The 15,951-nt window shown below is 50.9% G+C and overlaps 1 protein-coding gene across 1 annotated transcript; it reads right to left on the bottom strand.

Moving 5' to 3' along the window:
* Window positions 1-2,604: 2,604 nt before the first annotated feature.
* On the bottom strand, window positions 2,605-11,867 carry CBR3 (carbonyl reductase 3). The gene is made up of 3 exons (XM_007519726.3): window positions 11,540-11,867; window positions 9,402-9,509; window positions 2,605-3,188 (listed from the first exon to the last, which is right to left on the bottom strand). The coding sequence occupies exons 1-3, from the start codon at window positions 11,826-11,828 to the stop codon at window positions 2,752-2,754; spliced, it is 834 nt and encodes a 277-aa protein (XP_007519788.2). The 5' UTR covers window positions 11,829-11,867; the 3' UTR covers window positions 2,605-2,751.
* Window positions 11,868-15,951: the final 4,084 nt, after the last annotated feature.

The raw sequence follows: 15,951 nt of genomic DNA on the forward strand, positions 1-15,951 counted from the left end.
CAAGTCCTGTGCCCTGCCGCCGTGAAATGCCCCTGCCCTAGGATATTCTGTTTTTTTTTTTTGGGGGGGGTGGTGGTGGTTGTGCTCACTTTTGCTGAGTTGCCCAAGCAGCTGTCTCTATGTCCCAACTCTGAGGTTGCCGGGAAAGCTGTCTAGGCTCCAAGAGCTGACATCACGGCACCTACGAGTGTCTTTATCCCAGGCACTTTCAAAGGGGTGGGAATGGGGCAGAGGTGGGCCGGTGGGCACCCGAGACACTCAGCTAATGGCTTATTCACGGTTTTGTTTTTTTTTTACATCTTGCATATGAAATTTTGCTGCTCTGGGCTGACTTTTTTTCTCCACTATGTTACAGAGAGAGACAGGCAGGCACAGAGAGGCAGAGAGTGGTCCCACAACCCCCAGCTCCCCACCTGCAGGGGGTTTGCTTCACAAGCGGTGAAGCAGGTCTGCAGGTGTCTCTCTTTCTCTCTCCCTCTCTGTCTTCCTCTCCTCTCTCCATTTCTCTCTGTCCTATCCAACAACAATGACAGCAATAACAATAATATCAACAACAATGATAAACAGCAAGGGCAACAAAAGGGAAAATTAAAAAAAAAAAGAAGCAAAAATGGTGGTCCAGGAGATGGTGCAGTGGACTGAGGTTCTAAATTCAATCCCTGGCAGCACATGTAGCAGAGTGATGTCTCGTTCTTTCTCTCTCTCCTCCTGTGTTTCTCATTAATCAATATATAAAGTCTTTAAGAGAAAAAGCAAAACTGGGTTCTGGGCTGTGGTGTACCTGGTTAAGCACACATCACCATTTGAATGGACCCAGGTTTGAGTCCCTGTTCCCCCATCTGCAGAGGGAACGCTTCACAAGTGGTGAAGCAGGTCTGCAGGAGTCTTTCTCTCCCCCCTCCACTCTCAAGTTCTGTCTTATTAAAAAAAAAAAAAAAAAGCAAAAATGCATTTTTAGATAGAAACAGAGAAGGCAAAGAAAGAAAGTGTGTGTGTGTGGGGGGGGAGGAGATACCATGGTCTCTAAGCTTCCTTCAGTGCAGTGGGGGCTGGGCTTGAACTAGGCTGTGCACACAGCAAAGCAGTGCACTATCCAAGTGAGCTATTAATATTTTTAAAAGCTGTATTTACTGGGTCAGCAAGCTAGGTCACTCATGTGCACGACCCAGGGCATGTGGTGTTTCTCTCTCTCTCTGTCTTTCTTTCTTTCTTTGTTTTAATCTTCTTTTTTTTATATTTATTTTCCCTTTTGTTGCCCTTGTTTTTTTTTTTTTTACTGCTGCTGTAGTTATTATTGTTGTTGTTACTAATGTCGTCGTTGTTAGACAAGACAGAGAGAAATGGAGAGAGGAGGGGAAGACAGAGAGGGAGAAAGAAAGACAGACAACTGCAGACCTGCTTCACCGCCTGTGAAGCGACTCCCCTGCAGGTGGGGAGGCGGGGGCTCGAACCGGGATCCTTAGGCTGGTCCTTGGGCTTTGCGCCACGTGCGCTTAACCCGCTGCGCTACCATCCTACTTCCTCTCTCTGTCTTTCTGTCTGAAAAAGTTGTTCCGAAACTCCAAATGACAACAAGAACAACAACAACAACAACAACAACAACAATACACACACACACACACACACACACACACACACACACACACGCAGAGGGAAATAGAGAAAATTTTTATTTATTAGATACAGAATCAGAGTATCGTTCCAGTATGTGAACACTGGGAATTTGACTCAGGCTCATGCTTGCAAGTCAGGCTCTCAACCCACTGGGCCACCTCCTGGGCCACTAAATTCTGGGCCACTGTTTTCTCTGCTGTTTCACCCTGGGACTCTTTCTTATGGTCAAGATCACGCTGGGGTGCTGTGAGGGCCCTTCTGTGGGAAGATTTTTTTAAAAAGACTATTTATTTTAATTAATTATTTATTTATTTTCCTTTTTGTTGCCCTTGTTGTTTTTCACTGTTGTTGTAGTTATTGTTATTGTTATTAATGTCGTCGTTGCTGGATAGGACAGAGAGAAATGGAGAGAGGAGGGGAAGACAGAGAGGGGGAGCGAAAGACAGACACCTGCAGACCTGCTTCACCGCCTGTGAAGCGACTCCAAGAAAATTATTTTTTTACTCTGGCAAGACAGAGGAATTGAGAGGGAAGGAGAAATGAGATGAGGGTGGTGGGTAGATAGCATAATGGTTCTGCAAAGAGGCCATCATGGCTGAGGCTCCAAAGTCCTAGGTTCAATCCCTAGCACCAGTATTAGCCAGAGCTGAGCAGAGCTTTGAGAGAGAGAGAGAGAGAGAGAGAGGGAGAACTGCAGCACTGCTTTACTGTTTGTGGAGCTTTCCTTCTGCAGAAGGCAACTAGGGGCTTGAACCCGGATCTTTGCTCACAGTAACACCAGTTAGTGCACCAGTGCCAAGTCCCTGGTGGGCAGATTTTTTTTTATTTAAGAAAGGAAACATTAGCAAAACCATAGGATAGGAGGGGTACAATTCCACAGAATTCCCAACATCCAATCTCCGTATCCCATCCCCTCCCTGATAGCATCCCCTCCCTCTGGGAGCATGGACCCAGGGTCTTTGTGGGTTGTAGAAGGTGGAAGGAAGGTCTGGCTTCTGGAATTGCTTCCCAGCTGAACATGGGCATTGACTGGTCGGTCCACACTCTGGTGGGCAGATTCTAAACCTGAACGGACGGCAGCACAGTCCATTCACTCTGCGACATTCACTTGGCGCCAAGCACCCAAGCCGCCACCATTCACCAGTCTTGCACGACTTTGTCTCGGAGCAGCTGGCCGTGGGGCCCAGTGGCGTCAGGGGGCAGGAGGGCCAGGTAGACGGGGGTCTCAGCACCCTCCTCCGGCGTCCTGGAGCCCTGGTCCCCGGCCATGTCCGTCTTCACCCAGCCGGGGCAGCAGGCGTTGAGCAGGACTCGGTCTCCTTTCCGCTTCTCGTCCAGACGCCGGGCCAGGATCCGGGACAGCACGGTCACCCCCAGCTTGGACACGCCGTAGGCAGAGTGGGGCCAGCCCTCCCGCTCGGTCACCTCATTGCGGGCGTCCTCCACGAACTTCTCCATCAGGTCCGCCAGGTCCTCCTCGGTCAGCGCCGGGTTGCGGAACCGCTCTTGCAGCTCCTGGCTGCAGCCCTCCAGCGCCCGTGAGCCCTGCAGGCTACTCACGTTCACCACGCGGCCTGGGGTGGGGTGGGGGACAGGGGACACCCGGTCACCAGCCAGCCACTAGGCAACCCCCCAGACCCTGCCTGCCCGGCCCGAAGCCCAGCAAGGAAGCACCGGATTCCTTGCTGCCTGCCTGTGCCAGTTACTCTCCCCTTTTGTTTTGAGATCTCCCCTTTTGTTTTGAGATCTCCCTGTTGCTTTTCTGGGTCCCTTTTTTTTTTTTTTTTTTTCAGAGCCATAAAGAGTTTATCCTTTGTTACAAATTCCTGTGCTCTGAGGCAGGGGTCTGAGAGAAGTTCCGGACTGATAATGGATAACCAGAGTCCACAGACTACATCTACAATAACACCAGCAGCAAAGCCACAAGGCGTTATCCATGCTCCCTGATTGAAATCAGCCCTGCCTGGAGACTAGAATGGTATGAGAGTGCCCTGGCATTAAAGTCCATATTTTAATTTTTTTTTAATATTTATTATTTATTTATTTATTCCCTTTTGTTGCCCTTGTTGTTTTATTGTTGTAGTTATTGTTGTTGTTGTTGGATAGGACAGAGAGAAATGGAGAGAGGGAGGGGAAGACAGAGAGGAGGAGAGAAAGATAGACACCTGCAGACCTGCTTCACCGCCTGTGAAGCGACTCCCCTGCAGGTGGGGAGCCGGGGTTCGAACCGGGATCCTTATGCCAGTCCTTGTGCTTTGCGCCACCTGCGCTTAGCCCGCTGCGCTACACCCAGACTCCCTAAAGTCCATATTTTAAAAATAAATTATTGCCACCAGGATTATTGCTGGTGCTCAGTGCTGGCACTATGAATCCACCCATCCCATCCTGGAGGCCATTTCCCCTCAAAAACTTATTTAATAGAACAGAGAGAAACTGGGAGGGAAGGGAGAGAAAGAGAGAGGGAAGGGGAGGGAGGGAGAGAGACAGAGATACCCGCACATCCGCTGCACCACTTGTAAACCTTCCCCCTGCAGGTGGAGAGTGGGGGCTTGAACCCAGGTCCGTGCACCACTACAAGGCCCCCTCTAACCCCTATAATATTCAGACAGTGGCCTATGTAGTTAGGTTTTGAAATCACTCTGCCTGCAGTCTGATAGTTTCCCAAGAAATGTACCCTGACCTTTACTTGTATGATGTCTAACCGCCTGCTACATAAATCTTGATATGACATTTGCCCCCTGGATATAAGTTGACTTGAAAAACACCTTTGAAGGGGTCAGGCAGCGGCATACTTGGTTAAGTGCACATATTGCGGCACACAAGACCCTGGTCCCATGGTCCAGGAGGTGGTGCAGTGATAAAGCTTTGGACTCTCAAGCATGAGGTCCTGAGTTCGATCCCCGGCAGCACATGTGTCAGAGTGATGTCTGGCTCTTTCTCCTTCTAACTTTCTCATTAATAAATACATACAATCTAAAAAAAACTTTAAAAAATAAAAACTAAATTAAAAAAAGACCGTGGTCCCCACCTGCAGGGGGAAAGCTTCACAAGTGGTGAAGCAGGGCTGTAGGTGTCTCTCTGTCTCTCTCCCTCTCTATCTCTCCTTCCCAAGTTCTCTCTGTCTCTATCCAATAAAAAATAGAAGGGGAAAAAAAAAAAGAAATACGAAAACACCTTCAACGTTCCTTACTCTTCTCTGACGTGATACATTTTCTTGTCAGCAAATACTCTGTTGGAGTTCTGACTGGTGTCACACACTTTGCAGCGTGTGTGTGTGTGTGTGTGTGTGTGTGTGTCACACACTTTGCAGCGTGTATGTGTGTGTGTGCACACATGCGCACGTGTGTATGCGTGTACACCCTTCTGACTTCATTCACTGGCAAGCAAGGGTGTCTGACATCAATCTCTCGGCTCTGAGAGGGGACAGATCTGAGTCTTGGCATCTGGCAAAGGTCCTGCCATACTGCCTACTAATCATAACTGATCTCTCCCTACCTCCCTGGAAACAGAAAGACAGAGAGACAGAGTGAGGTACACATCTGACCCTGCACCTGCCTGCACACCTGGAAGCCCCCCTGATCTGCAGCCCTGACCTCCTGGGCCCCAGGACTGAGAACCAGCCATGAGGCCGTGGAAGGGGCGTGATGTGAGGGAGCCCCTCTCTCCTCAGCCCCTGTGCTTCACCGTCCTTCAGCGGGCCCCTTTTTCCTCTCCATGAACGGGAACGGCCGATGTGGGTGTTCACAAAGCCAGCAGTTCTTGAAGGATGGGGGAAAAGAATGCTCCTTGTGTCACCGGAACCATCAGTGGAGGCAGGAGCTACAGCTCAGGCCAAGCCCCTTCTCTCTCTAACGAGAGACAGGGGCCATTTATCCAGAGAGCAGTGAGGAGGGGGCTGGGTTGAGGGGTTTGCAGGGAGGGAGTGGAACCTTTAGGTCTCCCAGGCCCTGGAGGGACTTCTATGTTCTCCTAAAGCCACCTGTATAAAAATCTTAACTTGGAAGTTGGCAGTAGTGCAGCGGGTTAGGCGTATGTAGCACAAAGCACAAGGACCGGATAAGGATCCCGGTTCGAGCCCCCGGCTCCCCACCTGCAGGGGAGTCGCTTCACAGGCGGTGAAGCAGGTCTGCAGGTGTCTGTCTTTCTCTCCCCCCTCTCTGTCTTCCCCTCCTCTCTCCATTTCTCTCTGTCCTGTCCAACAACGATGACATCAATGGCAACAATGTTAATAACTACAACAATAAAACAACAAGGGCAACAAAAGGGAAAATAAATAAATAAAGTTTAAAAAATGTTTTTTTTTAAAAAAAGTCTTAACTCTCCTTTGGGAGCTGATGGGCAGGAGAGTGAGCACTGGTGATAGCACCCTTCATCCTAATCTTTGATTTTCCAAATTCAGTTTTAACACATTAACTGCTTGGCAGGGTACTGACAACTCAGTTCATTAATTCCAAGGGACACACACGTCTTCATTTTGGGGCCATGGTTTCAGAATCATGATGCTGGATTAATTACAATAATAATAATAATAGGGGGTCGGGCGGTAGAGCAGCAGGTTAAGTGCACATGGCATGAAGCGAAAGGACCGGCGTAAGGATCCCGGTTTGAGCCCCCGGCTCCCCACCTGCAGGGGAGTCGCTTCACAGACGGTGAAGCAGGTCTGCAGGTGTCTGTCTTTCTCTCCCCCTCTCTGTCTTCCCCTACTCTCTCCATTTCTCTCTGTCTTATCCAACAACAACGACATCAATAATAACTACAACCATAAAACAACAAGGACAACAAAAGGGAATAAATAAATATTAAAAAAATTTTAAAAAGAACTTTAAAAAGAATTCTATGCTTTTTTTAAAAAAAAACTTTATTTATTGCATAGAGACAGCCAGAAATCAAGAGAGAAGGGGGAGACAGAGAGGGCAAGAGACAGAGAGATACCTGCAGCTCTGCTTCAGCACTCGCAAAGCCTTCCCCCTGCAGGTGGGGGTGGGGTTTGAACCCAGGTCCTTGTCCACTGTAACGTGTGTTCAACCAGGTGTGCCATTCTTTCTATACGTTTTAAATTTTATTATCATTTTACTTTATTTGAACCAGTATGCAGCTCAGCTCTGGCTTATTTATGGTGGTGCCAGGGAGTGAACCTGGGACCTTGGAGCCTCAAGCCTAGACCAGTGTGCTGTCTCCACCGCCCTCCCCCCAGTTCTGCATTTCTTTCTTTCTTTTCTGGCCGCATTTCTTAGGGGAAGATGCACTTCCGTGTTTGAGCTCAGCTATGCTCTGCACTGGCCTCTAAACAGCATTGTCCTTGGGGACTGGGTTGGGCCAGGAATTATACTCAAAAGGGGAAGGAGAGAAAAAGTGGAAACGAAACCCTCTAAAGAAGAAGGCAATTTTTTATCTGAGCCCACACCTCTACAAGTGAGATTCCGAGGGTGGGGGCTCATCAGTCTGAGAAAGTCCCCCCCCCAAAGCTTGGCTGCTGTCCATTCATGACAGAGTGGGCCGGCACCTCCCCCTAGTGGCTTGGCTTATTATTTCACCCTCAAGCAAGCCAGCCCACTATCCCTTCCTTAAAATTAATGCCAAATACTTTAACGTGTGGAATTGTGCCCCCCTGCAACATCCATAGTCTTGCAAAAAAAAAAAAAAAAGGCATCTTCTTAATTTAGAAAAAAACTGCTAAAAAGATAAAGTGATGCTATCAGAAGCTAAATACAGTGGCTTTTAAATCCGTTTCAGGAAGACAGTCACTCTCAACTGTGGAGACAGAGGTTGCTCAGTGCAGGCAGATGTGAGCTTACTAGAAATTTCCAGCCTTGGTAAATGTTACTGCAGAGAACTCATGAAACATAAAGATTCCAAGACCAGGAGGGAGGGAGCCTTGGATTCTCAGACACAAAGTCCCAAGTTCAAACTCCTGGAATCACAAATCACAAATCACAAATCCCAGAGTGGTGCTCTGGTTCTCTTTCTCTCTCTGGCTAATAAACACATACTTTTTTTTGTTTTGTTTTTAAAGAAAGGGTCAGGCAGTGGCACACCTGGTAGAGCACAGATATGCTCAAGGAACCAGGTTCAACACACTGCCTGTCCCCACCTGCAAGGGGGGAATTTCCCTAGTGGTGAAGCAGGGAGTCAGCCCCCCCACCCCCAAGCCCATTTTGCCTCCAGGGTTATCACTGGAGTTTGGTGCCTGCACTACAAATCCACTTCTCCTGCAGCCAATTTTTTTCCTTTTTTTTTTTTTTTTTTTTTTTTGGATAAGACAGAGAAAAATTGACAGGGGACAGGAAGGGGAAGATAAAGAGGGCAAGAGAATGACAGACAGCTGAAAACCTCTCCACTACTTGTGAAGTGATGCCCCTGCCAGTGGGTGTGGTGACCCCAGCAGGAGTCTGGGACTATTAGCATACAAATGACGTCACTCTGAGGAGGTGCTTCAGAGCCGGGAAGATATAAAAGCAAGGGACTTGGAGCACATGAGTCTCTTTGGCTGCTGCTGCTGCAGCTTCTGGTCAGAAGCTTCTTCTGGTCAGGTATCCACCATGGCTGCTTCCCCTGGGAACTGAACACGTGTGACTCTGCTAGCCGGTTAACTTTTAGACCCCTCTACAGCCATGAGCAACCTTTACCAGAGCTTACAATCATTTATCTTATGGGACTAAACTTTGATAACCATATTCAGACTTTATAGACCTAGCATATGCTTAACCCTTGATGATAAGTGCTTATTTTGCATTTTACCTGTTTCACCCTAATAAACCGTGAATTTATCTAGATGCACCACATCTAGATGCTCCCGCTGTGAATTCATCTAGATGCACCACAAGCAGCCCCAACCCCCATACCTTTTCTTAAGTTAATTTACAACAAGTGGGGAGCTGGGGGCTTGAACCAGGATTCTTGCACTTCGTACTATGTGCACTTAACCTGGTACGCCATGGCCTGGGCCCCCTCTCTCCCACTCCATCTCCCCCTTCCCTCTTGATTTCTCTCACACTCTTTATCCAATAAGTAAACATTAAAAAAAAAAGAAAGATAGAAAGAAAGAAAGACAAAGATTCACTGTCCCTGGGCTCATGGGGGCCTCAGGCCAGGCAAGCTGTCCATATAACCACTGTACCTGTCTCCCTTTTGCTTCTCAGAAGGACTAGTAGTCCTTTGCTACTTTGATACTGACTACAGAAGAATTCATGCGATAAAGAGGTGAACTCAGAGAACCTGTGTGCACTTTTTTTCCCCTCCATGGTTATCGCTGGGCTCAGTGCCGGCACTATGAATCCACTGTTCCTGGCAGCCTTATTTTCCATTTTATTGGACAGGACAGAGATAAATTGAGAGAGGAGGGGGAGACAGAGAAGGAGAGAGAAAGATAGACACCTGCAGACCTGCTTTGCCTCTCCTGAAGCAGATCCCTGCAGATGGGGAGATCCTTGAGTGGGGAGATCCCAAATCCTTGAGTGGGTTCTTGTGCTTCTTAGTACGTGCACTTAACCGGAGGCATCACCATGTGTGCACCCCTTATCCACTTTTCAGGGTCTCTGTGCCTCTCTTTACAGGCCAAGGCTGCTCATAAGGCTTGAAGCATAAGGTTTCTTTAGGACCCTGCACGTTCAAACACCAGGATTCTAAAAAATCTCCAGGGATGTGGCTCAGCGGGCAGAGTGCCTGCTTTGCAAACCGGAGGCGCCGGTATTCCCACCCTCCTCCCCCACATGCCTGGCCGGCGCTCTAGCCATCTTCTCTCGGTTAAGCAAACTGGGTGATTCCTGAGGGGCGCTCCCGGCCCTTACCGTGAGGCTTGACAATGGGCAGTAATTCCGCACAGACATTTCTGGTGGCAAAAAAGTTGGTCTTCAACGTCACCTCAGCTTGCACATCAAAGGGCGTTGGGTCATCAACTTTCAACAAAAAGGAGGGAGGATTAAGTAGCTCGTCGCCCCTGAAATCTCCCTCTCCATAAATGGCTTACTGCTCAACAATGACTGAGACACCTGGTGGCCCATTTCTCAAACTTCAGGGCTGAAGGCCCGAACTCCTGACAAGGCCTATTCAGACCCCACCCCCGGACTTGGGGTGGGGGCTGGGGAGAGATGTGGGGTGGGGTTCTGGAATCTGCACGTCTTAACAAGTTTCCAGCTGGCGCCCCAGTCTCGAGGGCCTGTGAGTCTGTCAGCTTTCCAACTGGCTTTGCCCAGACCCGCCTCCACCGGGCAGGTGCTGACTCAGCAGGTGAGGCGCCAGGTGAGCGGTTTGGCCTGGGCGGCACCCAGGTGAGGGAGGCGCTCCTAAGCCACCGCCCACACCCTGAGCCTGTGAGCCCCCAAGTGTCCTCCTAGAAGTGGCTGTCTGTCCACTGACCTCCCCCCCATACCCAGCCGACCCCCACTACTATTGGCTGCAGGTGAGGCGTCTCAGCCCCCAAAATGCTCGCTGCAGGTGCACAGCGAAGACATTGTAGACAAAACAGTTCCGTCTTCAGTGTCCTGACCCTCCTGCTCCACCACCCGTCTCCATTCTGGCAGAAACTAACCTGCTTTGTTTATTATTATTTTTCTCCTACCCGCGGTGCCTGGCACTTCAATAACTTAGCCCATCGACTGGTGGAGAAAGTAACATTATTATTATTTAATTTACCAGAGTCCTGCTCAGCTCTGGAGGTGCTGGAGATTGAACCTGGGACCTCAGAGCCTCTGGCACGGAAAGACTTTTGCAGAACCATTATGCTGTTTCCCCTATCCTATTTTATTTATTTATTTATTTAAAAAATTAATCTTTATCTGTTGGATAGAGACAGTCAGAAATTGAGAGAGAAGGGGGTGATAGAGAGGGAGAGAGACACCTGCGGCACTGCTTCACCACTTGTGAAGCTTTCCCCCTGCAGGGGGGGACCAGGGGCTCGAACCTGGGTCCTTGTGCACTGTAACATGTGCACTCAACCAGGTGCACCACCACCTGGCCCCCTCAGTCCTATTTTATTTTAATGAGAGCAAGATACAGGGAGAATTCTAGAAAGAACAGAGCCCTGCTTGGCTTCTAGCTTATGGAGATGCAGGGGATTGAACCTAGGCCTGTGGAGCCTCAAGCATGGATGTCCTTTTGCAGAACCATTATGCTGTCAGCTCAGCCCTTGATTATTATAGTTATTATTACTTTCAAATCCTCCTTTCCCAGGACAACGCTATTAAACGACCCGCCTGCCTGCTGGCCTCTGGAGGAGGGACCCGGGCGGCCCGGCGCCAGCCTATCCGAGCGCTCCCTGCAAGTAGGTCTCCAGCCAGGGCGCTGCCCGCAGACGCTTCCCAGGAACCGCTTCCTGCCCCCGAGGTGGCTTCCGCGATCGCGCCCTTTCCATGAAGGCGGAAGCCCAGAGCCCAGCGGGGACCCGCGCGGACCCGGTGCGCCCGGCTTTTGGGGAGCTGGCGCGGGGCTTTCCCCGCTCCCGGGACGCGGCCGCCAGTGGGGGTGCACAGGCCGTGGGGGGGGGGGCCCGGGGGTCTGGGGCGCGCCCTGCCCGGAGCCGCGAACTCCCGGTGAGGGGTACACAGGCCGGGGTCCCGGGAGACCCTGCCGGGAGTCGAGGGCTCCAGATGGGGGTGCACTGGCCGGGATGCGGGGGACCCAGGTACGCGTTCCCGGTGAGAGTGCACAGGCCTGCGCCCCGAGGTTCCCGGACGTCCCCTCCCAGGAGCTGAGCGCTCAGGGTGGGGATGCAGCAGCCCGGGCCCGGGGGGTGGGGACCCAGGGGGGTGGGGACCCAGGGGGGTGGGGCCTGGCCGACTCCCCGGGATGCGCCCGCTTCGGGGCGCAGGGGGTGCAGAGCCGAGCGCTTCTCGAGGGCAGGAGCCTTCAGGTCGCCGCAGGGGCGGCTGGAGCGCCTTCGGTGTGTGTGGGGGGGTACCCCGGGGCGCCTCCCAGCGCGGGCACCTACCCTTGAAGGCGATGCCCGCGTTGTTGACCAGCACGTTGAGCCCCCCGTACTCCCGGCGCAGGAAGTCCCGCAGGGCGCGGATGCTGTGCGGGTCGTCGATGTCCAGCAGGTGGAAGCGCGGGCTCAGACCCTCGGCCTGCAGCTGCTGCACGGCCGCCCGGCCCCGCGCCTCGTCCCGCGCCGTGAGCACCACGTCCCCGGGGAAGCGGCGGCACAGGGCGCGCGCGATGGCCAGGCCGATGCCCTTGTTGGCCCCGGTCACCAGCGCCACGCGGGTGCAGGACGACATGGCTGAGCGCTGGCACCGGGGCTGTGACTCCCTCTGGAGCCTCGGCAGCCTGGCCCGGGCCGCGGGCCCTGCCCTCCCAGAAGAGGCTGTCCGTTCCCGGGGCTCTGGAACGCCCCGCTCCTCCCCGCCCCGCCCCGCCCCGCGTCCTTAGGAGCCGGTGGGCGCGCCCCGGGGTCCGCGCGTGCTAGGGGTGTCTCTCCCCTAAACCCCGAAGGGTCTGCGGACTCCCACCAGCAGGGTGGGAGGAGCGATTTTGGGGGGGAAAGAAACACTGCTCCCTCCCCCCAAAGGAGAAAAACAAAGGCTGAGTAATTTTCTTGGGCGCGCGCCCGCAGAATGGAGGTGTTGGCAACCTCCCCCCGCAAAGGGACAATGCAATTATTGGGAAATCACTTAGACACTGTCCTGGCTTCTTAGGCCGGGTCCTGCCTATTTAAAGAAACTCAGGAAAGAATTAAAAAGAGATAAGCGGGGCAGGAGGGGAAGAGGTGCTTTAGGTAGACCCACTTGTGTGTCCCCGAGCGCCCCCAAGTGGGGGGGGGGGAGACGCTGAGAAAGCGCTTGCTCCGTGCCCATCCTCTGTTGTAGTGTATTTATTTGTTTGTTTGTTTATTTATTTTAATTTTTTATATTTATGTTCCCTTTTGTTGCCCTTGATGTTTTTTTATTGTTGTAGTTATTGTTGTTGTTATTGATGCCGTTGTTGTTGGATAGGACAGAGAGAAATGGAGAGAGGAGGGGAAGACAGAGAGGGGGAGAGAAAGATAGACACCTGCAGACCTGCTTCACTGCCTGTGAAGCGACGCCCCTGCAGGTGGGGAGCGGGGGCTCGAACCGGGATCCTTCCGCCGGTCCTTGCGCTTTGCGCCACATGCGCTTAACCCGCGGCGCTACCGCCCGACTCCCTATTTATTTTTATTGAGTCCTTACACAACTTAGGGGAACTAAAAGTTTGCATTTGGAGGCTGAGCGTTGGCGCACCCAGTTACAACCATGCATTGCCCATGTGAAAAGACCCGCGTCCAAGCCCCTGGTCTCCACCTGCAAGGGAGAACATTCATGAGTGGTGAACCCGTGCTACAGGTGTCTCTCTCCCTCTCTATCTCCTCCTGTCCTCTCAGTTTCTCAGTGTCCTATCCAATAAACAAACAAACAAATATTTAGAAAAGAGTTTGCGTATTAGCTTTGTTCTAGGACAGATAACAGATGAATAGCCAAATACACGTACTGTTTTGTAAATATATGTGTAGTGCATGCATAATATGTAATTATTGTCATGTATAGCTAGCTATGTTAATAGTTCCCCCCACAATGAAATCCGAGTGCCCACTGAGTTACCTGAAACACCTAAAGGTGTGTGGAGGTGTACACAGGTGCGGAGATCTCCACACCCACCTTCTTTTGTGTCAGGAATCAGGGTGTGTTTGACTAATGACTCGAGGTGGCCCGAGAGCCAGGCTGTCACCGTGACTCAGCTTTCCCCAGAAGAACTGGACTAGCTGCCCATCACCTGCACTTTGCCTTCTGCCAGGTCAGCAGGTGAGGCCAAAGCAACCTGCTGTGTGGGGTCCCCACCTGTGGGCTCAGACAATACTTCCTTCCTTCCCCCCAGCCTTTTTTTTTTTTCTGCCCCTAGAAAAGAACTCTGCTTCCATGATATAGGGCTGGTTAACCCCCCTAAACTACCATAAGCCAGAGCTGAGCAGAGTAGAGAAAAGGGCCAGAAAGTTGGATTAGGGTATTGAGTAGCTGCCATTTGTGAAAAAAAAAATCCTGTGGATAAAATTAACTATTTACCTCTACCCACCTGACCCAGGGCCTTGCATATCTATCTATCCATCTGTCTGTCTGTCTGTCTGTCTACCTACCTACCTACCTACCTATACATTTAGCACCAGAGTTGTGTAACCTCTGAGTCCCTACTGGTCTGAGTTGGTAGCTCATGGTCACAGCTGGGAACATTACAGGCTGCACTTATTTCAGGACCAGTCTTTCTTGAATGGCAGGGCAGGATACCCCAGCCTCCCTTCAGAGACTGGGACTATCCCTACCGTCACAGCTGAATGGTGAGGGCAAGGTCTTAGGAGGGCCCACAAGATGCCGTTCCTGATGGAGATGGTGGTGGTGGAGAGAATGGATCCATTAGAGGTCTAGGCCCATCATATATGTGTGGGAATCTACGTATACCCTAACTAGGGCCCCAGATGATGACGTGGTTTGATTTTGACCAAATGGGCCACTGTTAAGTGGGCCAGTCTCTAGGCAAGGGACATCTTCATGAGCAGTGGAGCAGTGCTGGGATGTCTCTCCTTCTCTCTGCATCTCTCACCAGTCCTCTTTAAAAGGAATTCAAGTCACTCCAAATATTTTCTCTGACTCTGGTGGAATCAATGAGCAATCACTGATTCTTTAGAAAAGGGGAGATGGCTCAGCTGTGAGGGCGCAGGACTTGCATGCCCGAGACTTTGGGCAAGTCCCTGGAACTGTGTGCACTGGGCTGGTATACTGCCTCCTCTCTCTCTCTCTCTCTCTCTCTCTCACATAAAGTGCTCTTGCTCATGCCATAAAATAAATCTTGAGACTGGGAAAGAAATCAGGGTTCAGGAGATGGCTTACTTGGTAGAGCACACATGCTACCATGTGTTAGGATCCAGGTTCAGATACCATGCAGGAGGGGAAGGCCTGGGAATGATGGAGTGGCACTGTAGTGTCTCCCCTCCTCTCTCTCTCTCTCTCTCTCTCTCCCATACTGTTTCTCTCAACCAGAAATTAAATGAGGAAAAAAAGGGCTGGGCAGTGACACACAGTTTACAATGGTTAAGGATCCAAGTTCGAGCCCCCGCTTCCCACATGCAGGAGGAAGCCTCACGAGGGGTGAAGCAGGACTGCAGGTGTCTTTCTGTCTGTCTCCCTCTCTCTCTCAGTTTCTCTCTGTCTTATCAAATAAAATGGAATAAAAGGAAAGAATGGCCACCAGGAATGGTAGGTTCATAGTAGAGACATTCGAGCCCCGGTGGTAACCCTGGTGGCAAAAAAGAAAGGAAAAAAGAAAGAGAAAGGAGGGTGGGGGTAGAAAACACAATGGCTGTGCAAAGAGTCTGAGGCTCCAGAGTCCCAGGTTCAATCCCCTACACCACCATAAGCCAGAGATGAGCAGTGCTCTGGTTTAAAAAACAAGGAGAAGAAAGGGAGAGAGAAATCAAGATATCTGGATAATTCCCAAATGCTAAAACTAAAAATTCTCCTGGATATCTTTTGTTAAAGAAGATAGTAATAAGATAGTATTTCGAACTAATTGAACTTGAGACCACAACAAACCAACGTGTATATGTTGTGGTCTGGTGTCGGGCTGCACCGCAGAGAAGGGAGGGGAAGTCCGGAGCAAGGGGGTACACAAATCTTTATTATAGGATGGGGGGGTGGCTCAGGCCACGTGGAGTCAGCTGACGATGGCCGTCCCCACTACCTGACCACGGGGCAAGAGAAGGGAGAGAGATCTGCGAGAGGGGGAGCTGAGAACCCAAGGGGGGGGTGAGGGGGCTTTTTATTGGGTGACAACCAGGGGTGACGTGTGGGGCCAGGATTGGTTGAAGGGGGCACTGCTAGGATTTCGCGGGGCGTGGTAAAACCTGGGGGCGGAGACTGCATCAGAATAATTCCTCAGCAACATCTCCTCCTATCCCTTTATATCCAAATGGACACAGTAAAGAAAAACGGAATGGAGCAGGCTTAAATGTTATTAAGGAATGCCGTGCTCCGGTGGGAAGATGTGGGACTTTCTGTGGAGGAGGGAAGGCTTAAATGGCTGCCAACCTTGTGAGATGTATGCGTCCTCCTGTGCTCAACCCCTCTTTAGAGAGAGAGACTTACCTGGAGAGACTCATCTCATAGGTTTAAGCGCAGCCTGCTCAACCATCTCTTCACAATATCTCTACATCTTTTCTGTCTTTCTATCTAGTAATAGCATAAGATGTTCAAAGTCTGTAAAAGACTATCATGGAGCAGAAACCTTTGGGGCATAAACCTAAAGGATATAACAAAACAGGAAGGGACAAGTAGGGGAGTAGTAAAAGCCAGTGTGAGGTGAAGGGAAGGATTGGTGTGTAAAGGAACATTCCCTGCT

Source organism: Erinaceus europaeus, chromosome 9, assembly GCF_950295315.1.
Source record: "Erinaceus europaeus chromosome 9, mEriEur2.1, whole genome shotgun sequence".
NCBI classification, from domain to species: Eukaryota; Metazoa; Chordata; class Mammalia; order Eulipotyphla; family Erinaceidae; genus Erinaceus; species Erinaceus europaeus.